At 36.4% G+C, this 23667-nt stretch overlaps 1 protein-coding gene across 4 annotated transcripts in view; it reads right to left on the bottom strand.

Annotated features, from left to right (window-relative positions):
- The window catches only part of MARK1 (MAP/microtubule affinity-regulating kinase 1), a 36385-nt gene extending 13358 nt beyond the window's left edge, over positions 1–23027 (bottom strand). For 2 of the 4 annotated variants that reach the window (XM_010562152.1, XM_010562153.1), the window contains exons 1-11: positions 22828–23025; positions 22109–22162; positions 14192–14240; positions 12997–13062; positions 11940–12010; positions 10887–10943; positions 6823–7059; positions 6614–6733; positions 2272–2371; positions 1550–1662; positions 98–251 (exon numbers count right to left, since the gene is read on the bottom strand). In XM_010562152.1, the coding sequence (XP_010560454.1) occupies positions 98–251; positions 1550–1662; positions 2272–2371; positions 6614–6733; positions 6823–7059; positions 10887–10943; positions 11940–12010; positions 12997–13062; positions 14192–14219 (946 nt within the window). In that variant the 5' untranslated portion in view covers positions 14220–14240; positions 22109–22162; positions 22828–23025. Of the gene's footprint in view, positions 1–76; positions 252–1549; positions 1663–2271; positions 2372–6613; positions 6734–6822; positions 7060–10886; positions 10944–11939; positions 12011–12996; positions 13063–14191; positions 14241–22108; positions 22163–22827 lie in introns of all 4 variants that reach the window. The other 2 variants (XM_010562151.1, XM_010562150.1) reach the window with 2 other exon arrangements.
- Positions 23028–23667: the final 640 nt, after the last annotated feature.

Below are 23667 nucleotides of genomic sequence, written 5' to 3'. Positions count from 1 at the left end.
AAATGCACAGAGTGGTGGACCTGCCAGGTTCGCAAGACACTGCACATTCAGACTTAAATTGTGTATGTTACTTTACTTGTTGGAATGTCATCCCCACCATGATCACTGAACCGCCGCTGTTTCTGATTTGTTGATATACTCCGCTGGACCTTCAGGTGAGCAGGAGACTGCACAGAACTGTTGTTGAGGTCGCTGCTAGGACGAGACCTTTGACCCAAGTTGCTGCTGGACAAGGACTCACCTCCTTCAAACTACAAGAAAAACAGTTTTTCAAAGCATAAACAAAATTCAATATTATTGGTACTTTTATGGCATAAATAAAGTGAAGAGTTCCAATCACAGGCATTTATTTTTAAATTTAAAATTGTATCCAGAGTTTAATTTTCTTCAAGATTAATTTTATCACTTAATCTGTGTTTAATGTGCTTTAAAAATACACAGCTAAAGCTAAGAAGTTAATGAATGCTCAAAATAAAATTAGAAGAATCTTGACAGTAACAAAAACTGTGCTATCTTAAAACCAAAGCCAAAGAATGGCTTCCCTGGCCTTTTTTTTTTTTTTTTTTTTTTTAAGCTTAAAGAGCTTTTTTAGCTTCAGAACAATTTCAAAATGCATCAGATTGAGTCAGAAGGGATAAAAAAACCCCAAGTACTACTGATTCAAGGATTCTTTATTGCCTTCAACACATCTTTATAAGGTATGTAACTCCGCCACTGGTTTGTTGGTATCTAAGAAGCCTAAGTTGTAAGTAAGAGCAGTAGAAAAGACAAATACCCTCTTCCAAGCAGTTTGAATCAAAATCATTTTAGACAGATTCCCTCCATGCTCTGCCATCACAAGGGAACACTGGTTCAGAGATGTTGTGTGAAAATGCACTTAAAGATGCATATATCAGATCTACACTATCTTGGAAAGGAAGGAAGGCCAATGAAGCAGCAGGGAAAAAAAACCACAAAGCCCTCCTTCAAAAAGCAAGCCTTGGTCTCAGCTTGATTTCTCAAAAATCCCTGTGGTCCCAAAAGATCTACAGATCCCTCTAGTTACAAAACAGTCAAAAGATTTTCTATCACAAATTTATTAATGACTATGATGCAATTATTTATTAAATAATAAAATATACTATAATATAGTATATGAGTGAGAAAGCATGAGTACATTTCTGAGAAATAAAGGACGTCACATCTTAGTAGTTAGAAGAATAATTGCTCTAGTCAAATTAACTATTTAAGATTTTAACTGTAAACACAACAGGAAGAAGACTCAGCACTTAGAAGTCATGCCACTTCAGATTAACAGCAAGCTTTTTTAAAAAGCAATTAAACATATTTACAAGCAAATGTGAAGATACTACATTCAATCTATTTCTTCATATGGGAACTAACAAGATATGCAAGAAGATATGAAAAGGGAAAGACATTAATAAGTTATCTATCACAATATTTTTTAAGAGATGTTACAAAATAGTTCATAAGAACATCCACAGCCAGACTATTCAACCCAGCCAGATATAAAGGCCAAAAGAGAAGATGTAAGTTAGGTAGCACTTACTTCAGGTGGTTTTCTACCTAGAAGCAGATAAGTAGCCATGACTTCATCGTACTTTTGGTTTACTAAAGACTCATGAATTTCTTCTCTTGAGAAGCCCATTGTGACCATAATGTCTAGAAGTAAAAAAAGCTAGATACATTAGCAGAATAAGTGCTTGGGTTTACTGACAACTTAAGAACAATGATAACAGAAAAAAATCCTTATAATTTAACAGATAACTAGGATTCAACTCAACCAGCATCATCTTTGCTGTGCAAAATCAAAAAGGCTATAACTCCCCTCTTTCATTGTTATTTTCTTCTTGAAAACTCTCAGCTATGTTATTCAACATAGCTCAACATTATTCAACATTAAATGTTACTCAACAACCAAATAAAACACTGGCAAATAGAAAGCATGAATAGCTACAGGGCCAACAGAGTATCTTTCTCCAACCATGGTGGATAAAAATCATTGTCCTCAAAAAAAAGAAAGTTTCCTTCTGCTTGTTGAATTCTGTAATCTTGTCTTTTGCTGTGCTTGTAGAGATTCACATCAGCTCAGTGAAGTCACAGCAGTAGTTCTAAGGAGGACATTGTAATGAAATTTCTCATTTAAATAAAAAGAAAACATTTTACTTGTATGATGAGATTGTATCTCAAATTTGGTAAAAGAGTTTAGTTTGACTTACAAGATAAAATTGCCTATGTGCATCAGATGCAACATCCTTGTAGAAGTCTTACCTATTCTCTTGGTGTCATTGAAATCTGGTTCAGGCTCAGTATATGGCTTTAGTTCTTCTTCTTCATGGCCAACATTCATCCACCGATCCTTCATAATTTGCTAAGAAAAGAAATGAGCCTTAGGTCAACATGCCATTTACCATACCTGATTAAATCTGTGCTAGCTGGGCTGGGGAAAAACAACTTAAAATTCATAATAATCTGAATGCTGCTCTTTCCCTAACACATCTTCCCCACGCATCTTACAGTTTCTTCTTTTATCTTTCATATCCTTTCGTTTCCATTAGTTCATCCCCCCCTATTATCTACCCTTTACAATACAACCCCCCCAACACCAAAAATATGACAAAAACTGCTGAAAGAAAGAAACTGCAGTTTCAACACACAAAAATCTTTCATTTTGTATCCTTCACTTCCACCGTCTCTTAATCACATCTTGCCAAGTGCCTGACACTCATGCCCTAAACTTGGTTAAGATCTCTAGATGTTATTACAATACCAACTCCATCACAATAAATAACCCCTTCAAATAACAGCAAAGGAAGCGTTTAGAAACTAAGGAATATTTCAGGAACATGCCGATGCTTCCTACAGTCATTTGTTTCAAGACTGTGATGCCAACTGGTCATTTTTTCCTATGGATCTTCTCACTGCACTTGACCTAAATATGTTCACAGTTTGGCTGGAGGGAGAAATGCCTCTTAACTCTCTCTATGCCATGCAGATATTTACTGTAAAAATTTCTCCTGCATTCTTTGGAAAATTTCCTTCTGCTGCAGCCTGGATCTTTTATATGCCTGCAAGATTGATCAGCTGGAATCCCTAACCACCACCACAATTTCTCCCTAAGGACATATTCATCTTTTTTAAAACAGCTAAAAACATTTTCCTTCCTACAGCAACAGGCACACATGACTCTTTACGGACAGATGCTAATATCACTCACTAGATTGACAGAAGAGTGAAACAAGTGCCAGCAAGTCAAGTTTCCCACAGCCTCCAAATATGCCTTGAAAACACCAAATGAAGTTATTTCTCACAAAGAGCAAGAGACTCAATTTTCCATTGATATAACCAAATTCTTCGTATGTAGTACTGCTGTCAAATTACAGACCCAAGTAGCTGTATCCTTACAAGAACAATACAGAACTTTGTACTGGTACAACTTTGGCCAGATAACATTTTGCTGACAATGAGACTTAAAGATTTGTTCCAAGTTCTGCCACAGAATTGATTTTTTAGCTTTTGAGGGGGGATAAAGGAGAAGGGATTGTGAACACGTATTGCTATACTGCATTTCTGGCACACAAAGCATGAGTCTATTTGAAAATAGACTTTTGTTATGTATTTGTAGCCTTTCAATAACATGATAGGCTCCCCAAAGAATACTATACAGTATCTACAATTACAATTTTTTAAAGATACTGTTAATTAAATCTAAAGTTTAAGCATGATGAGGTGTTTGGATGACAGGAACCACAGTGCTCAAATCCTACCTCCCTTTCTTGATTCTTCTTGAATTAACAGGCAAACCCAACAATTCCCACTTACAGTTTTTCATGTCTCTTCAGTAGGTGGATCTATAGTTCAACGTAATCTGCTCTAGGTTTCCATCTGTTAAATATCTAAACTTTTGCTAGCTTCATTTAAATACATGCTCTCATAGGCGTACTGAGTTATTGTACAACTCTTAAAACACGCTCTTACAATCAAGCATTTTGAAGTGACACAAATGATCCAATTCCAGGACCAATATTACATCTGTGTAAGTTCAGCTGGGCTTCCAGTCAGCTGATTAAAGAGCAGCAGCCTTGATCAGGGTATTTAAACATCTGACCCAAATGGTATTTCTTAAAGATAACCCAAACTGAATTTCAACAAACTAGGTATTATTGATGAGGTGTCCCTCAATTTTCAGGAAAACTATCTAATAAAAATTTGGCCTGGATCAAGACCTGTCTGTCTCAAAATTATTTGCTTTATTACTCTTTGTAAGCATAAACCTGCTCTGTGGGAATCTCAGTGTTGCTTTGCAAAGAATTGAAGACTGGGGGGTGGGGAGAAAGACTTTGCTGAAATCCTAATGGTTAAGAGAGATCCACATATTTCCTGACAATGCATTTTTCCCATCTCTTCCTGCAAAGATTTACTATTTTACAACAACATTCTCTTGCTTCTAAAATATTTTCTCTCTGTTGCAACCGTGAAAAAGTCTAGATGAGCCATTTTAATAAAAATTTGCCTGGTCCTTACCAGAGGAAAAGTGCTAAGCCTAACCCATACAGTGCTGATCCTGTGTCAGTCTCAGCTTTGATGCTAATGTCACTGACAAACATCCTATTGGATTGTCTGGGAAAAACATGCATGGGAACTGAGCGGATATATGGCTGGGACTGAGCAAATAATTAAAAGACAAAGCACAAACAAAAATCCTCCCCACCTAAGATGACATTGTCTTTCCACTTTTAGAAACTTCTAATAAATATATACTTTCATTCTAAATATGTATTTTTAGAGGTACTCAGATGGAAGAAATAGTAATTTCTTTTCAAACCATGTACCATAGCTTTCTAATCTGACAAACATGTGATTTCAGGAACATTAAAAAAAAATTTGTGATGTGTCTCTCCCTCAGATTAGCATACTGATCAATGCCCATTATCACCAGTATTTTCATACTGGCACAAAACCCCCCCCCCCCCCATCACACATAACATTTACTCGCTCTCTTCCATACAATCTGACAACTATGCTGTTCCAGCGAGGCTGTTATCCAACACCTCTCTCCAGGCACAGGAAAGAATTTTTTAAGAACTGGATAATGCTACAATATCTAGAATGAAAGTGAAATTAGATCTGAAGAGAAACTTCTGAAAATCCAGAGGGAAGTTCAATAAAAGGAAAATCTATTTTCCTAAAACTTATCACGACACAGGAAAAAAAAAAAAAGCAATCTTTCACCATCTTCAAGTGACTACGCTCTTACTATTATGTCCTCTAGACAGTAATAAATGCAATATAATTAATGAATATCAGTAAAGTAGAAGCCACTATTCACTATTCTCTTCAGCACAGATTTTATTCAAGTTAAAACTATTTATAAACAAGTCACAAACCACCATCAGCTTGAAATAAGTTGCATGCAGACAGAGCTCAGTAAATGCATGCTTCCTTGCGCAGGTAGCATCCATGCCAGGAAGCATAAATCATGCCACTACAAATAAAAAGCTGCTTAAAAGGGATTTATTTTCTGGAACACCATCCACTGCTGCACAAGTATGCACAGAAAGATGAAACAAAAGTCACTGGTGATTAACTCATGCAAATACTATTTTAAAACCATTCTATTTATCTTCTGCTCTACTTTCATCTCTATGGTAAGTAGATGTTATTTCAAAAAGTCTCTCTTTGTTAAATAATTCACAAAATAGAACAGAGCAGCAGTTAGAGTGAAGTCTACACAAAATATTTGTTAAATATCAGCTCCAGAGTCATCCAGCAAGTACATGCCAATACTGCAATCTTGAACAAAAGATCCCCTTAAAAACACTGAACCTTTTAGACACCTTATAAGTTATGCACAGCTATTCTCTGCATCCCATGAAGAGAAAACCTAATTTACTAATTAAAAGATAATAAAAATCATAACTCAGTAGAAATCCTCAAAACACATTTTAGCTGAAGGACACAGCAGGTATTATTACATATTTGAATTTTCCAGCTATTCAGAAACAAAGCTACCAGAAGGAGGAAAACAGTGGACTGAAGAGAAGTAACTAGCAATTATTAGCTTATCATTCAAAGAGTTCTTACTGTTTATCTGTATTATGGCACTAAAACAAAACAAAAAACCCACATAGTTTTCTATCACAGTTATTCTTCTTGTATCTGTCCTTTTTCAGAAGTCATGCTGGAAATGGTTAGCTAAGTCAAAAATGCTTATGGTACTGTCTGCTGTTGTTTTTGTTTTCCTGACAAACTCCAAGCAGAAGATATGTACAATCTTGTCCCGCTTTCTACACAGTTTTGAACTAGCTCCATTATCTGACCAAAACAAACAGGAGCAGTTTGCACTTTGAAATGCTCTTAAATGATAGTCTGTAGTCAGCTACAATTAAGGTTAGACTTTCATTCATTAGCACTTTCTATTTTCAAGCTGCACTGTTTCTGGGACATTTCATCTTTTTTTTTTTTTTTTTTGACAAGACTTTTGGGACCTTAAAACAGGAAGAAAGTAACTATCATGAAAAATAAAGAAGTCTTAAGCAATTATTGTATTTTATTCTTTCTTAATCTGAAACCCCCTTTTTCCATGATGGATTCATTTTTTTTCCCCACTTACTTCCAAGCTGCCTCGTTTTATTGGATTCAGTACTAGCAGCTTCTTCAGTAGATTTTCACAGTCTGTGGACATATAGAATGGAATGCGGTACTTCCCCCTCAGTACTCGCTCCCTCAGTTCCTTTAAAACAAAGTTTTAAAAGGTGAGCCTACTAATGACATAGAAGATTTAAAGAGAGTAAAAGCCAAGCTTTCATATTATAACTGTACCTTTAGATTCTGACCATCAAATGGCAATGATCCGCTTACTAGTGTGTACAAAATCACCCCAAGGCTCCACACATCCACTTCAGGACCATCGTATTTCTTTCCTTGGAAAAGTTCAGGAGCGGCATAAGGGGGGCTTCCACAAAACGTGTCCAGTTTATTACCAACTGTAAATTCGTTACTAAAACCAAAGTCTGCAATTTTAATGTTCATGTCTGCATCAAGTAGAAGGTTTTCTGCCTAAGAGAAAAATAAAACAGGAAAAGGACAATTTATGTATCAGAATAAAATCAATATATTACACTGTATCATTTATCAATAAATGCAAAAATGTTTCTTTTTCTAAAATGGTTCACCATCTGTATCTTGCAGAACAAAAGAAACTAATCCCCCTGAATACATTACAAAGATTGAAAATCAACTATGTTTACTCAGGAAAATGTAACTGTTAAAAGCAGCTAAACAGACTTGAAAGTCAGCTAGTGAATCAACTATGAAGATTTTCTTTTCTGGAAGAAATAACTTGGTTCAGCTTTAGGCTGAAGTATCTAGACATCTCAGAATAGCAGTTTCAGCTTTTGACAGGTTCATGCCAACTTCTGATGCCAAGGAGCGTAAATCTAATCCCAGACATCATGTACCACTTTGGTGGGGTAAACGTTAGAAGGGATTTAAGACTTTAAAAGAAGATCTCTTCTGCTTACAAGATGTAAGCTACGTGCATAAGCTACGTGCTGTATCTTAGCATTCTGTACCAAAACATACTCTCTCCTTTATTATTAGAGTTTGCTTTAGCAATAACAACACAAAGGTGTTTAACACTCTGCTACTAAATATTAAAAAAGCACATGTATTATACATCTAAGAATATTAATGCCTGTGCAGCAATCATCCTGTGAATGCAATGCATCACATATACCTAAATGCAAGTATTCAGGAACCTGGGAGAGTCAGTAAACAGCATCTTATACTTAGTATCACAGGTAGGTCAGAACATTAAAAGAGCAAGGTTAGAGAAATACTAATCCATGACTGGAAAAAAAATAAAGTACATTTCTCAAAATGCAACAATACTGTGCAAGGAGTGCAGCAGAACCGGGCAATGTTTACTCGCTTAACTGGGTCCTGACTCCTGATCTGCATATCAGCAACACAAGAGCAGCACTGAGCAGTGCAGGAATACTTTTTCAACAGGAGGACTGACATTAGCCAGAGCAAAGGATTCACCTAATTGCCAAACATCAGTTTTATAGCAAACACAGACATCTCATAGGATGCTGTCCTCAGAATTGAGCCCAGAAAATAAAAAAAAAAAAACAACTTAGTTCAGGATCAGAGAAGCAGCAATCAATTTGTTAGTTGCTTTGATTAAAAGGGTAAACATGAGCTTGTTTGGGTTCGTTTGTTGGTTTTATGTTTTAATAATTTCACTTGCACTCAGTGAACAGAACAGGAAACAATTAACTACCAGTATATCAAGCCAATAGCTGCGCAACAGAATTTAGCCTTTATCAGGAGTAAAATAGAGACCATTTTTACAAACTAACTATCCTGGAAAATATTTTATTTTCCCAATTCATGACCTGTAATCTCAGCTGGTTCCAGCTGATGTGCCTGCAGACAGACTCACAGAGATATTTTCCAGATTTGACAGCCTTCTACATGACTGCACAAAGACTTCATTTTCCTTGTGGTGAAAACATCACTGTCAGCGCAGCTGCTCTGCGATTACAATAGTCCTCCTAGTTCAAGAGTACTCTGCTACCCAAGTACCCCACGTTTTTAGGTTCCTTACTTCAGACAAAAACACCAAAACAACATTTTTAACATGCCAAATAGAAAGACTATGCTCTTGTTGGTTACATGTTCAGAGCAAAAAGTATTAACAGTCACTGAAAAGGCAAGGTAAGTTTTGTGCCTCACAGGATGAGCAAAGTTGGAATTGGTTATAGCCCTTTCTGTGCAAGCTGTTTATAATCACAGAAAATTAAAAGGAGACCATTTAAGTACCCACTGGCCTTGCATTCCCTCCCCTTTTGCCAGAATAGCCTGGACAAACATGCACATTTTCTTACATGCCTTCCTAGTTTAGTCTGAAGTAACTTGTATTTGATGGAGTTTACCCTTTCTGTTATTAAAGCCAAAAAGGCTTAAAAAAAAAATCTCCAAAGGGGCACTAGACCTCTGCCTTGCTGTGCTAACAATGTCAATTGGTCAGCGTGCTGATACCATGGAGGAAGTCAACAGAAGCAGATGTGAATGCAGACACAACTTTAAAGTTGCTTCTTCCTTCTCTGCAGCTCCATGAGAAGAGTTTTAAGTGAAACAGAGATGACACGTAACATTTGGAAAGAACAGACGAAGTGAGAACACCTCCTCAAAGCCATACATTTAGCCCCTTTTTCTCTGGGAAACGTATTTTTTATTGGCTAGGCTGACTGGCTCTCAGTCACACCTAACACTGAACTTTTCAAATGAGTCTAACATAACTCCATCCAAGAGAAGATGGAGAGAGAAAAGCAAACAAAGAAATTATTTTGGAGCCTGCCTGCCTGTCTTGCAAATAGGAAGGAGATCAGCAGCAGAGTACTTGTGACAGATGGTAAAAGGGATCCCGCATGAACACTGCGAAGCAGTTTTGGATAGCCCTGTGAGCAATGCAGTGAGCTGCATGCGTGCTATGGAACTAAGACATGAATGAAGGCTGGAGGCTGTAATGGGCTCTGTGAGAAAGAGCAAGATGCAGGATGCTAAATAACTGCAGGGGTTAATGCAGTAAGACTCAGTAATATAGCTGGGCTGAGCACACCAGGGCCAGAGAAGCACAAGGAGATGGCTGGCTCCCTACTCCCAGTCAAGTATAGGGCTGAGACAACCAGTGAAAGCAGCTTGTCCAGCCAAGACAACAGGTCCCTAGGTGCAGTCCTCTGGAAAGCTCAATAACAGTGGCTGCAGTAAGCTCCAGGGAGCTTGACAAAACATTCATGGGCTCCAAACCACCACGGAAGATGGGGAAGAATTTTTTTTAATCAAGATTTCAACGAGATTCAGCCCTTTCCTTCCTTGTATTCTGACTTCAGAGTGCTGGCCAGGCACCTCCATCATCAGATGACAATGGTCCTGGGGCAGGGAGGACTCAGCAGAAAAGGATGTGTTATCCAGCACCCTATGCACATGCAGGAGCTGGCAGATTGACAGGTATTAGGGAACAGATTTGTAAGAAAGAGGTTGAGAGCATGCTGCAGTGTATTACAAGAAAGTTAAGACAAAAGATACTGGTGAAAAAAACCCTTAGGAATTATTCAACCTCAGCTTTTCACAAGTATTTATATATATTAGTAAAAAAGAACATACACCAGTGTTTTCTTTGTAAACGTACAAAGATATCAAAGCAAGAGCACAAGCCAACTTTTAAGTGGGTGAAGATCTTGTGTCCAAGTCCCATGATATCTAAACTTGGCACAAAGACAACTACAGACTGAATGCTTAGATTGTACCTGCAATTGCTGAACTCTAACATGGTCTGGTATGTTTATGCAGATAGATGACTAGAAAACATAAAAAAAAGGAAGTTTAACTAATTTCTGTTTACCTTCAATTTATTTTTCTGCCTGAATTAAACACTAGAGTATAAACCAGAAGTTCAAATGGATTAAAAACCTAATATATTCCTTATGAATCACTAAGGAAAGACTGTTTTATATATCTTGCAATATATTTTAACTGAAAATATTTTAATTAAGTAGTGCTGACTGGTATCATTGAACTTCTGCAGCTTCAGTGTGTAGGTATCTGCATGCCAGCAGATGTAATTCTTTGGAGAGCATGTCTTTTTCTTAAAGCCAAAACTGTAATGAAAGTAACACATGTTCTATTCTTGTCTCTCTCCTGTTCTAGCAGGCAAGCTACATTATTTTTCTGCTTCAGAAAATTGAGAATAAAATGCAAGTGATAGTTCCCTCATTCACATTTTTGAGGCATTCGGAGACAGTGGCAAGGACAAGTATATTGAATGAAATTAAGTCTATACTGTCAATCAGCAAAATGAAAAATAAGTAACACCCTACCTTAAGATCACGATGAACTATGCATTTCTGATGACAGTACTGCACAGCAGATACAATCTGAAACACCAAGATGATCAGTGAAATATTATTTCAATCTCAGTATAAGTTTTTGTATACAATTTAGTAATTTTGGCTCCTGATATGATTCAGTGGAACATAAGAAATTAATAAATAAAGCTTTTGTTTTAGCAAATATTCATGTTTAAAGCTCAAATACTAAAACTAAAAGTCCCTAAAAGCAGCTACTTTTCTTATTAAAAAAAGTTTAATACGTACTCCCCAAGGTAATAGGAGAGACATCTATTCCTAAATGCAGATCACCCAACAGCAATAACTATAAAAGAGAATTATTCCACTCCCCAACCCAATAGCTGGATGTACCATCTCAGGTTTTATCTTCTGAAATATCTGCACCATATTCTGCAATTCATCCCTAACAGAATAGTTCATTCAACACTTTCATATACATCTTTCACGTATCTGTAATGAAACCCAAGTCTGAATCAGCAAGTTAAAAGCAGTTTCTTTACATGTTAACTATATATCTTATTTCTGAAAAATACAAAATTTTGTTTATCTAATTAAAGCTCTTCACAAAATAATCACTAAAAACAGGGTAAGAAAGATTAAGATGAGAAAGTTTGTAATATAAATACATATAAGAATATAAAAACCTGTTACAGAATACCCTTCATACAAAACACTGTGACATGACACAGCAATACATATTATCATATCAACATCTCTATATACATCCATTAAATTCTAACATATTCAGAAAAGGACTAAAACCTCAAGTGAGTCACAATACAAAAATGTGGCTCTTAGGAACATCCACTAAAAAAGAATGTAAAACAGTCTTACTATTTTTAGACAGTACGTAGGAAGCAGATATTTTTCTCTTTAGGGATTTTTTTCCACTCCAGCTTTAATAAACATTATCACAACAATGAATATTTTTTTAAAGTAAAAGAAGTATGCTCACACTCATGGCTATCTGAAAACACCATAAATAGAAACAAACAAAAAAAAGAATAAATGTTAATTTCATACCTGCCTGAATTTTGCACGAGCCTCTTTCTCTTTCATCCTTCCATGTGCAACTAGGTAGTCAAACACTTCTCCTGACCATAACAAGGAAAAAATGTCAGTCATATTGCCCAGGTTTTATTTTCGACTGTCACGCACAATCAAATCATGCTTGAAGACAACACCCACACCCACCCCACACCCCTTCTTGAAGGGAAAGGAAATAGAAGCAGCCAGGAAAAATTCCTTTTTACTGTTTGCATTGGATTTCATTTTTCAGACATGTAATAGTCAAGAAATACAAAAATGGAACCCTTCATACTAAGGCTTCTTCAATTTTTAAAATAAATTCACTTAAGAAACACTAATGATTAAAGTAATTTTTTTTTGTTTCATAAAAACATTCATATGGCACATAAGACACACTGGGAAACAGGCAACTTCTTATGTACCAGATTTGTTTCACATATCTCTAGCAGCTTCACTTAACAGTATCTGTATTACTTCAGGTTTTATCATCTTGTTGTCTTTCTAATAAAGCTGCTCAAGTGCCTTTCAGATCCTCATCTTTGCACTGTCTGACAAGCAACCTTTCCTAGCTGGTCACTAACCCTGTGCTAGATTCCCTTCCCACATTCAAACATTCCCCATTCAGATGCTAAGCAGCTTCTCAAGCAGCCACCCACTATTCCTCTCACTCATGATCCTGCTGGTCCCCTTTCCCGTGTTCCTTATTCCCATCCCCCAGACCTGTCTCTCCAAGTGCTTTGGTACACATTTTCAAGATAAAAGGAGGCACCACTGCTTGCCTAAATATAGCAGATAAATACTGAATCAAGTTTTTGCCAGAATCGGCACCAGATTATCTCCTGATATTCCAGCAGAAACCTCAGAATGGGTTACTTAACAGAATGTGATGCAAGCAGGAAAGTCTGCCCTGGGAGGTCTGCTAGGACTGTTGTGAAGGCCAGATTGGAATAACCCATTAACCATAAAATCCTTGAATTCTTCCTAGGCATGCAACCGGTATGGCTTTCCATATTTCAGTTAATCCTTAAAGCAGAATTAAGAATCCACTTACCCCCACTGGCATATTCCATTACCAAATACAATGTCTTTTCAGTTTCAATAACTTCAAATAATTTTACTGCAAGAAAAATGAATGACATATTGCAGCAGGGAGCAAAAGCACAGCACGAATAAAAAATTATACTCATGAAGTGAGTATAATTCATGGCCAGTGATAACACTAAACCATACAAAAACTTTGTGTCCTTTAGGTTAGCATTCTTTTGAGGGGGAAAAAAGCAAAATTAACTTCTAAATCACGGTTGATAATAAAGCATATTAATTCATAATTTTCTCAGAAGTTTATGCACAGTGTACAAACAAGTTCATGCTGAAATTAGTGTTTAATTTGACACAGACATCTTTAAGATCATACAAACCTTCCCTGTTTTGCTAGTAAACTGCTCCCAGTTAGAAATCTGAGATTCTGACCAACTAAAAACCGAGTGGATACCACAAACATCAAGTCTGGAAGACTGTCCTCAGATTGTAATAGTAACCACTCATTTAAAACACCTCCCCCCCCCGCCCAAGAAAACAAAAACCAGCAGAAGCTAAGAATGCTGGAAAAGCAACAAACAATTGAAGGGATGAGAAGGGAGTGCCTAGCATGTAATAACTTGTACACCTCAACCATACCTTGTATGCAACAAGCCCTCTGGCCAATTCAGGACCATTAACTGTCTCTGGAACAAGACTGTCCAGCCCTCCTCAGCCAGAAGAATTGTCATCACAAAGTAGGGCCCTGAAGCTGTGGGGCAGGTGAAAGAACTAAAGCAGAAAGGGAAAATTACATACTTTGTAATTGTAATTTTCTGGAAATATCAGTCAGTGGGAGTCTTTCCTACACTGAACTAATGGAGTTTTGCTACTTTCACCTAAGAAACTCATGCTTTTTAGCCTCAAGAGTAATTTCAATGGAAGAGGGGAGCTGGGGCCCTCAATAGACTAAAGTGCTCAGCATCGCCTACTTTGTATTAAGGCTTTCCTGGACTGAGCAGTTTATCTCCTCAGAGAAAAATTCTTGTTTCAAGCAAAGTCAATAAAGGAGGTGAGACAATGAAGCATTTACCAAATGCTCACTGTCCTATTATCTCAAAAAAGTTTAATGAAAAAAAGCATAGCAGTGAAGTACATTCAAATAAAGCCAGAGTAAAATGTGAACAGTATAATAAAAAGAAAAGTTTGCAGAAATGCAGGGCTCCTACCAATATTGGGATGATTCAGTATCTTCATTATTCGTACTTCTCGAAACAACTGTCAAGGAAGCAAGACAATTTTCTTAGAGTGTGTTTATTAGGGAAAAGGTACAAAAGATATGCAATTTTAGATGGCAAAAAGGAGCAGGATAAGCCACAGAAAATAGCATTAGCATAAATCATAAATAGTGCAGTGAACTCCAGAAAACATAATCTACATCTTGTACATTATATAAAAATAACCACTACCAGCTACATCAAAACCAGGCTAATTTTTAAGCTTTACACAGACACAGGTAAGTTTTATAGCCCTTTCTGGAGTTTCACACTGACCAAAACCAATGGATTATTCACACAAGTTTTTGTTATGTCTTTGCTCCAATTTCTTTGGTGACTAGCAAGCTCAGCTAACTACCCTGAATACATACATAACTGTGGGTGTAAATACAAGGTGTAGTACTACAGAAAAGTCGAACACACAGATGTTAAAATGCAATTAGATTATCAGGAATCCTGACGTACCCCAGTCCTGCCACTCTGTGAAGCTGAAGCAGGCAAGTTCACTTTCCTCACAACTACCAAATTTCACGCTGGGTCACAAGCAGTGATGTCCCCTCTCCCTCTGGGAAGGCCTGAAGGTTTATGATTGATGAAAGTCTGCTTTATGATCCTGAGTCACATAATTAAAAACAACTGGACAAACTTACAGCCCTAAGTGTATATACTTAAGACAATGGTGGGTTTACTTTTTTTTTTTTAAACCAGAAACAAGAGATCTTTGCTCTTAAATTTCTAGTATTCATGGGTTTATTGATTGAATAAGAGGTGAAGCAAGACTAACCTAGGGGCTCAAAGGGAAGAAAGCAAACAAAAGGAATCCAAAATGGCTACATAGTTCTGTTATTCTATACTTGAGGCTGTCAATACTGATAAGCTTGCACTGCTTTACTTCAAGTGAACAGCAATCCCCATCGCCAAATCTATTTACTGTGCTACACGCTCTTTAATCCCATATTGGGCTGAAGCACGATGCTGAAATGAAGGAAGAAAAGCTCACTGGCTTCAGCATAATGCTTAGACATTTTGGAAACATCTTAGCACTATAGTCCTCCTTATAGAGAAACTTGGCTCAACACAGAAGTGCGTTGTTGCTGTTTTGCTCGTCTAATGTCTCAGAGGACATCTCTCCCTCCATTTTCAAAATTAGTCCCATTTGTTCAGATGCTATCTTTGCAAAAGGGTACAATGATGAAAGCCAGAGACTGAACACCTCCTCAAAGAGTAGCACTTTAGTTTCTATTTTATGATGGCTGAGGCAACAAGTTAAGAGAAATTAAAATTCTTCTGCTTAGATAACACTGACTTTTTTACTCCATTTGTGCAACCTAGTCATAACATTTCTAAAATTCTGCATTTATTCTACAAGTTAAGACTACAGAGCAACATCTTACTGTAATTCAGGTTTTGATCAATATTATTGCAGTTCTACATTTACTTTACGTAAGTATTTCAAGCTAGTTACTATCCACTTGCCTTATAATTGCCATTAAAACAATTTCAGAAGGAAGCAAAGACTATAAAAGCATTTCTTTGAGAAAACACGAACAGTATGATGCAGTTTGCTTGTGTTCAAAATGTGAAACACGGGTATGCAATACTATGCACTGGAATTAACTTTAGCAAATATTCTTGTTTCCTCATAAAGTCAGTTATTCCTGTGAAAAAACATATTAGACTGTTCTTTGTGCATTTTTTTTAAGTATTCGAATTTGTTGCACAAGAAAGTTTCCCAGCTAAATCGGTATCAATTAGTCAGAAGCTAACAAATCTAAACCAATAGATGGTACAGCTTCAGAACAGCTTCTAAGCAGGTATGTGGAAAACTGTAATTCCTGCCAGAAGATTGGAAAGATATTTCATAACTTAACAGTATTAATGCCAGTAATAAAAGTTATGGCAATGAATGCATGTCTTCTATAATAAAATAATTTTAAATATAGAAAGAAGATCATTAAGAAAAACAATTTTACTTGTAACATGAAGCACATAGTAATTGGGGGGGGAAAGGTGGATTATTTAATATTCTCACAGGATTTAGAAGTTTACTAATTGGTTTAAGATTCAAATGGATTTCACAGTGGCATGAAATTTTGTTCCACATAATATGTAATTTTTCCTTCCATAAAGGAAAAAGCCTATTAGGAAACAGACATAAAACTCTATTTTCCTCAAGACACAACGTTACTGACCTCTAGCCTGACGCAGATACTTTGTTATACAAAAGAACCACTTACTTGCTCCGGTTCTGAACAGAAGACATCACCAAGACCCAAAGTATGGGCTTAGGTTTATTCTGTACAAACACCAATAAAATTTTTTACAACATCTTGTATTATATATCCTGTTGAATAGACATTTTTCAGAAAAGTGAAGCATATGTTCTCATACAAAAGCAGGTAAGCAGTCCTGGTAGTCACCATGAGTGTATCAAGAGAAAGTAGTAAGTCTCAACCTTTTGAAAGAAAGCAGCTATTCTAATGCAAATTATAAATGAACTCAAAGTCACAAGGTGAATCTGGGTATTTTCTTGCTGGTTAGTAGCTCTGAGGAGGGCTTTTTGTTTGTTTGGGGATTTTGACTCAAAGGCACTTTTAATGTTGGTGGAAATGCCTTTGCATGCTTAGAGCAAGAACTGGACAAGGCTGAAGCAGCCGAAGTTATCTTAGGTGATGCTCATCCACACAAATCATGTCAAGCATAAGCTGAACAGAAACTGGCTATTTTATTTTACAGATGGGATGGTGTCAGTCTCCCTAGAAACATATGAGAGCAGGGAAACAGAGAAATTGGCAGAATAAGAATTGTAAGAATAGTTGAAATCTTGGAATCTACCTGCAGGTACCTGCTGACTAAATTACTTGCTCTGAGGAAAGATTAAAAAACCCTAAGTGGTTGTACTCCCTACAATATTCCTCTCCCAACTACCTGCCCACTACTGAAACTACAGCACGCAAGGTTGCCTTCTTCATGGGGAGATCCACATTACTCAGAGTTCATGTTTTGCAGTTGTTACCAGCTTCTGACAAGTTTCCAGCAGTTGTTTACCTGGAAACTGACATTTTCAGACCTTTTCTGAAGTAACTCAGGTATAGGCATCTTGCAAATTAGGCAGATTTAACTTACATGTTCCATGATACTGCTACATAACTAAGTCAAGCAGCTTTGCTAAGGCTGCTTGGCGTGACAGATACCTTCCAACCCAGGAAGAAAGAAATTGTTTAAAGTGCTGAAAGAACTGAAATAATGGAACAGCACTATGTAGAGACCACAAACACAGCCACATTATACCTTGTGTAGCTCCTGGCCCATACAGTCCAAGGGGGTGTATAAGGGTGTCTCAAATACAGAGTGGGGAGAAAGAGCAGGGAAAGTTATTTCAATACAGATGTTCAAAAGAGCAGAGGGGGAGTGGGATGGAAATCTGGCAAACGAACTGTTCCCTGGAGTTCTGGTGTATATTCAGGATGTTATTTGGTCCACTATAAATGAACATTTATACAAGTTAAGAAAATGCCAAAGTTCACTCCTCCAATATTCTCTCACAAGAGAGAAACAATCTAGAAAATCTCTGAACAATGGATAACACTTCAATAAAAGCATTAACAGTATTCAAGTATTAGAATACATTATTTTACATTGCATCTCTGCATTCTGTGGAGCACTACTTTGGGATAAATCCACCGCCCTTTCTCCTTGCAGAAGCACACTGGTCATTAACACTAGTTGTGGCAATAACAATGTATTTACAAATAGAGATATCTTTAAACAACAGCCACCACACCCCTCTAACACCCAGGATATCGCTATACGCAAAGGAAGAGATGTATTAAAGCAACAAGACCATAGTTATTTCCTACAAAGCCAAGTTTGTTAATTTTATAGAAATATGGACAGAACAGTGAAATTAGTTCTCCTTTCACGAGAGGGCGAGCTGCAGGATTATATAATGATCTATTTTACTGACAAAAAATAGCACTTTCAGAATTCACACACACCTCTATTTTCTTAAGCAGCAGTGTACTTCTCTCTCAGAAGGTCTAAGTGCTCCCTGAATCCTCTCCCCCCACCCCACATTTATAGGACCGCTCTTCCTTCTTAACAAAGTGCTACCATTCAAAAAAAAGCTCTTGAACAAGCATCTTGTTGCAAACAGGTTGTAGCTTCAATAGCTTCACTTATAGTAGAGGACAGCCAGCACCATACTCAATTTGAAGAACTTGTACCTATGGAAAAGGCACAAGGCTTGAGAATTTGATTCTTGCTTTTCCAGTTTCATTTTTAAGGGCACAGACTGCAGAAAGTGCAAAGATCTGTCACACCATTGCTAACACTTCTGCTTGCTGTCAGGTTGACATCTATGATTAAGATTAACTATTTTAAGTCACTGCAATCGAACTAAAAATCTTCAGTTAACCAAGGCCTTTTCTTGCTTTGAAAGATGTGCTTGAATGCTTCTCTAGTTTCTAAATCATTACCGAGAAGGGATGTTGCAAAAAAGCATAGCTTTCAATAGGTAATATTGAAATTGTTCCAAATCCTCTACTTCTTTATTTCTGTTCTGCTTTTCTTAACAACAGAAAGAACCTAAGTTTGAGGCTTTAGGTATGTTTAAGGAATAAAAAGAAGTCTGCTGACCCCCAAAACGGGAAAATGTGAAATGCCCCTTGCTAAGTGAAAAAAAGGCACCTTCTGTTCCACTAGCAGTTTGCAGAGAAGAGCAACAGAACGCTATTTCAGAAACATCCCTAGTGAAGCCAGTCCAAGAAGACACTTTCAATGTAGCAGACATGCACAAAATAGAACAGCTATTTTGATATAATTCTAGTTGTGATGAAACCCAAATACTTACACTTGGGATCAAACTACAGTCATGACAGGGGAAAAAGCTAAGTCAGCATAATATGCTACTATCAAGATAGCAAGTTCACAAAAAAGCCAGCTCTGTCTTCTGAACAGGTGCTCACTGAGTAAGATGGGAACCACATACTGAACAAACTGAAAACAAAATAAAAGGCAGTGCCCTTAATTCAACATTGTTTGTCTATTTAAAGAGGTAGAGGTCCTGAAGCAAGAAATATAAGACTATCACATTGCATGCACAAGGATGCAAAATTAAAAATTCACAAGGTCAGCTTACTCGTGTCTATCTCCTAACATTTGACGGTTTAAGCTAAAATAACTATGTCTGAGAAGTACCCTATCCAAACTATATAGCATAAATAACATTGGAAAGTGGCTAAGAACAAACTAAACACTGCCTTGCTTCCACATCCGTGACTAACTACAGACCTAGCTTGTATGCCGCTTTCAGCAACTGAAGTATGTGCTCAAATATTTCTGTTTACAAAGCAGAACAGTGCATGAGACCCTATGATGGCTCAACTCAGTTTACTTAATTAGGTCAGTAGCAAGTACTATGGTAAAACCTACTCACACCTGGTATCCTTTATATTATAGTGAATGGAAAGGGGATGGTTTTGTGAACAACCCTGTGCCTAAGATCACTACATATTTGTCTTGTTTGATCAATAATAATCAGTAGTGATTGAAGGCCTAAAAGTTTTGCTGACCTGTGTACAATTTACCAGCTTTGAAGTTCTAGAGACTGTCTTCTCAACTATGTTAATTTAGATGGGTTCAAACTCAGGAGTGGTATTTTTGTGACAGTAACATACTCCAGTATTCCTCTATAAACATTCATTAGAAAAGTGTCTGTTCCTATTAAAACAATACTACTATTACCACTTCCCATTCCCAATATTATGCCTTGAAGAAAAAATTGTCTACTTAGCAGTCCTATGTACAGCATAACCCTGATAAAAAAATTGTAAAAATTCACATTACAGTGATACTATACAGTATATAAAGAATCACAAACTTTATGTAATAGTTCAGTGCAGAAAGAAAAATAAAGATGACTGATTTCATAGAACAAGAATTTTTAAAATTTTATTTAGAATACACAAATGACCTATCAAAATACTAACAAAAGAAGTAATTCTAAGCATGCTGATGAACCATCCTCCCACCCTTATTTGCTTTAAAAAAAAAATCTACAGTTGTTTGAGTGACACTGCAAAAACTGTGCTTAAGCTACTTAAAAGCTTTCAGGAAATCACTATTCAGTTTCACTCAAAATTCTCAGAAAACTGTAGGAAGCTGAAGACATTTAGAGCTTCAAAACAAAGATTATTTTTTCTGAAAATGACAATCAAGACTTCACAAAGGAAAACTTTAAACCAACAAATTATCACACTTTCCAGTGTAAGCAGAAGATGCATGGGATAAGTATTTCTAAAAGTTATTGAAGAAGGACAGAATTGTAGTTAAATCACGAAATTTAACTTCTATCCTTAGTTCTGCTATACCCTGCTTCTAACTGTACCTAAAAATGTTTCTCCTGTTATCAGCTTCCCACTCAAAAAACCAAATAACAGCAGCAATGTCCTATTATATGAGTATTTTGTGTACTACTTGTGCAGTGTGACAGCATCTTTTGTAGGCCTTGGAAGATTCATTTATACTTCAAATGATTTACTGAATTATTATTGAATATTTTTGTGTGAAATACACCTTATTTATCATTAAAGCAATTATCCCAGTAATAAGTTTTTCATGCTTAGTTTTCCAGAAAGTTTTAACGTTTTTTACCCTCTCATTGCTCAACAATGCGACAAACTCACCTACCTTTCCAAGTATAAATACCAAGCTAGGTAGGAAACAAGCTATGTGAGCAGCACTGGATTTGCCCAATATGCTCTGTCACGTACTGCCTCTGTGGGTCTCTCTTCACTAGCTCAAATATTAGCAAAGAGATTTGCTTAATATAGGATATAGGACTTAAGGATAGCAAAGCTTTTGCATAGACTCTGCACAGCAGGTTGAATCGAAAAAAAAAACATCCTGAAGAACCCACACCCAAACAAAAATACTACAGAAGAGAAATTAAAGCAAATAAATAGAATTAAAAGAAATCAAAGGAAAAAGAAATCAAAGCAAAATTCTTTATAACTCCCCATAACCAAAGTTACACAATAAAATAAATGTAACAGCAGCCAGAGATAAAGGAACAGCAGTAAGCCCTAGCCTCTTTCTCTCATTCTACAGCTGCAGACAGCAGCAGTCTAGTATTTATAAACAAAAAAATGTCCCAAATTTTTATAATGGACAACTTGCAGTAGGACAATACAACATTTCTGTGCTTCAGCCAAAACCAAACATATACATAGTTAAATAGTACAAAACCCCAAACCAAACAAAAAACCCCAGGGTTCTGTTAAAACACTTATCACAATGGTTATGAAGGACTTCTGAATTTCTATCTACAAGCACAAACAAACAAGAATGCTCTGATTATATTCAATCATTTTGTCAATCCTACACACAAAAAGTAATTGCCAAAGGTCCCTTGAGTTTAACAAATATTTTATTAAAGTTGAAAGAATATAAAAACAAAGGTTAAAAAAAAAATTGAAGCCATTTTAAGTCCACAAAACCCAATTACTACATGAAAGAAAAATCCAGGAAAAGTACCCTTTACACCATTATGTCTTAAATTTACTAAGTAGACAAACTACTTGTGTACCTAATTAGATACAAATTTTATTGTCAGTAAAGAGTAAAGCTGGAGGAGGAAGGAAGAGCAAAGAAGCAATGCTTAGATAGGAACCACATACAGTAACTGCCCTCAGACAAATTGCGCATGTGCATTATAGCAAAGACAGCAGGATACCACTGTCTGCCAAGGACATATATAGACAAAGATGTTTGTTTAGCAAGATAAAGGGACCAAATATTTTTGTCAAGTAAATAAAAGATCACAGTTCAACTGTTTATAGAATTTCAGATGTTATGGTATATTCTTACCTTTTGCAGACTAGTAGGATTAAGCTGGGTTTTATCTATTATTTTCACAGCAACCTCGGGAAAAACAACCAACCATGGATTATTAAACTCAGAAAAATGTTTGAACAGAAATATATTACATCTCTGTAAGCAAAAGCATAGGTGTGCCTATAATACATGCATATACGTCTGCTTTTATGTACTTCATCAAGCAGAATTTCCTCACCTATCAGGATCTACCAGCAGGAGCTCAGAACTTTGCCACCAGGTGGTACCAATAAGGAATCAGTTTTATACTTCTGTCAGTGTTTGGACAGAACAACGTTATCCTGTCCACTGCAAAACCAGGCCCTCCAAACACAAGATCTAGCTATCAGTAGATTTCAATATCAATGAAATCTATCTATCAAATTTCTCTACGGTTTTGGAAATGCTTTGGGATGAACAGACCCTCTCCCAGCCCCAAAATCCCCCTTGATGCACAAAAAACCCTTTTTGATCTCTTCACCAAGAAGTTACATTTTTAAAAAAGGGGTGAGTGGTCAGAGAGAGAAAACTTGGGGCACCTCAGGTAACTTTTCCTATATCCTGAAACAGCATCTTTATATTTTCCTTTATGATGACAAAAAAAATGTGCTTTTTTATTCAGAAGAGAAAGGTAAAAGAACAGTAGAAAAACATAAAGACAGCCAAAGAGAATATAAAACACAGTCAGGCTTTTTTTTTTTTGAAAGGCTTACCTCTCTTCCAGTAAGCACATGCCTTGCCAGTTTCACTTTGGCAAAATTTCCTTTTCCTATTGTTTTCAGTAAGCGATAATTTCCAATGTGAGGATGCTCTTCATTGGTAGATGTAATGGAGTTTCTACATCGGGGGATGTTTTGTCTGCTACTTGACTTGATAGGCTGGACGTGTGGTTCAGTGTATCCATCCACAGAGGTGTGCTAGAAGGCAGATAAAATAGTTGGGAATTTAGCTACTTGGATTTTAGACATTCTGCAGCAGAATGACTAGAAGCATAAAAAGGTCTAGAGGGGGGTAATTTATTTACTTTTACAATATAACTGACAACTTTTGATGGTAGCCTAAGCAGAACATGCTGTCTTTGGGCAGAGTTTGATGCATGTCTCAAGAAAAAAGTCTGCAGAAAGATTTTTACCAGCTTCAAAAGTAAAACTAGAGACACCTAAGCGGTAATCAACAAACCATTACAGACTTTTTTTTTTTAACATGCCAAAGTATACACTATGCCAAAGTATACACTACACCACTACGTTGCAAATAAACTTGTCTAATCATAACCAAATCTAATATTTTAAAAATACACAGTACAAAAAATATTTGTACTTTGGCGTATTTGGAAACAAGGTTTCACTCTATTTTTTTCTTTACTTTCTTCACTCTAATAACATTGAGAAAAATATTTTTTCAAGTAATCTTTGTTCCCCAAGCCAGTTTGCATCTTTTTGTAAGTCACAGTTCTCATTCAAGTAATGAACAATCTACATTTTTATTTTAAGAATAGATTATTATTTTTAAAAGAAAACTCCATGATATCTCATAAATATATTTGAAATCTC

Source organism: Haliaeetus leucocephalus, unplaced genomic scaffold (assembly GCF_000737465.1).
Source record: "Haliaeetus leucocephalus isolate CR32 unplaced genomic scaffold, Haliaeetus_leucocephalus-4.0 Scaffold156, whole genome shotgun sequence".
Taxonomy (NCBI): Eukaryota; Metazoa; Chordata; class Aves; order Accipitriformes; family Accipitridae; genus Haliaeetus; species Haliaeetus leucocephalus.
This window is presented reverse-complemented; position numbering and strand designations above follow the sequence as displayed.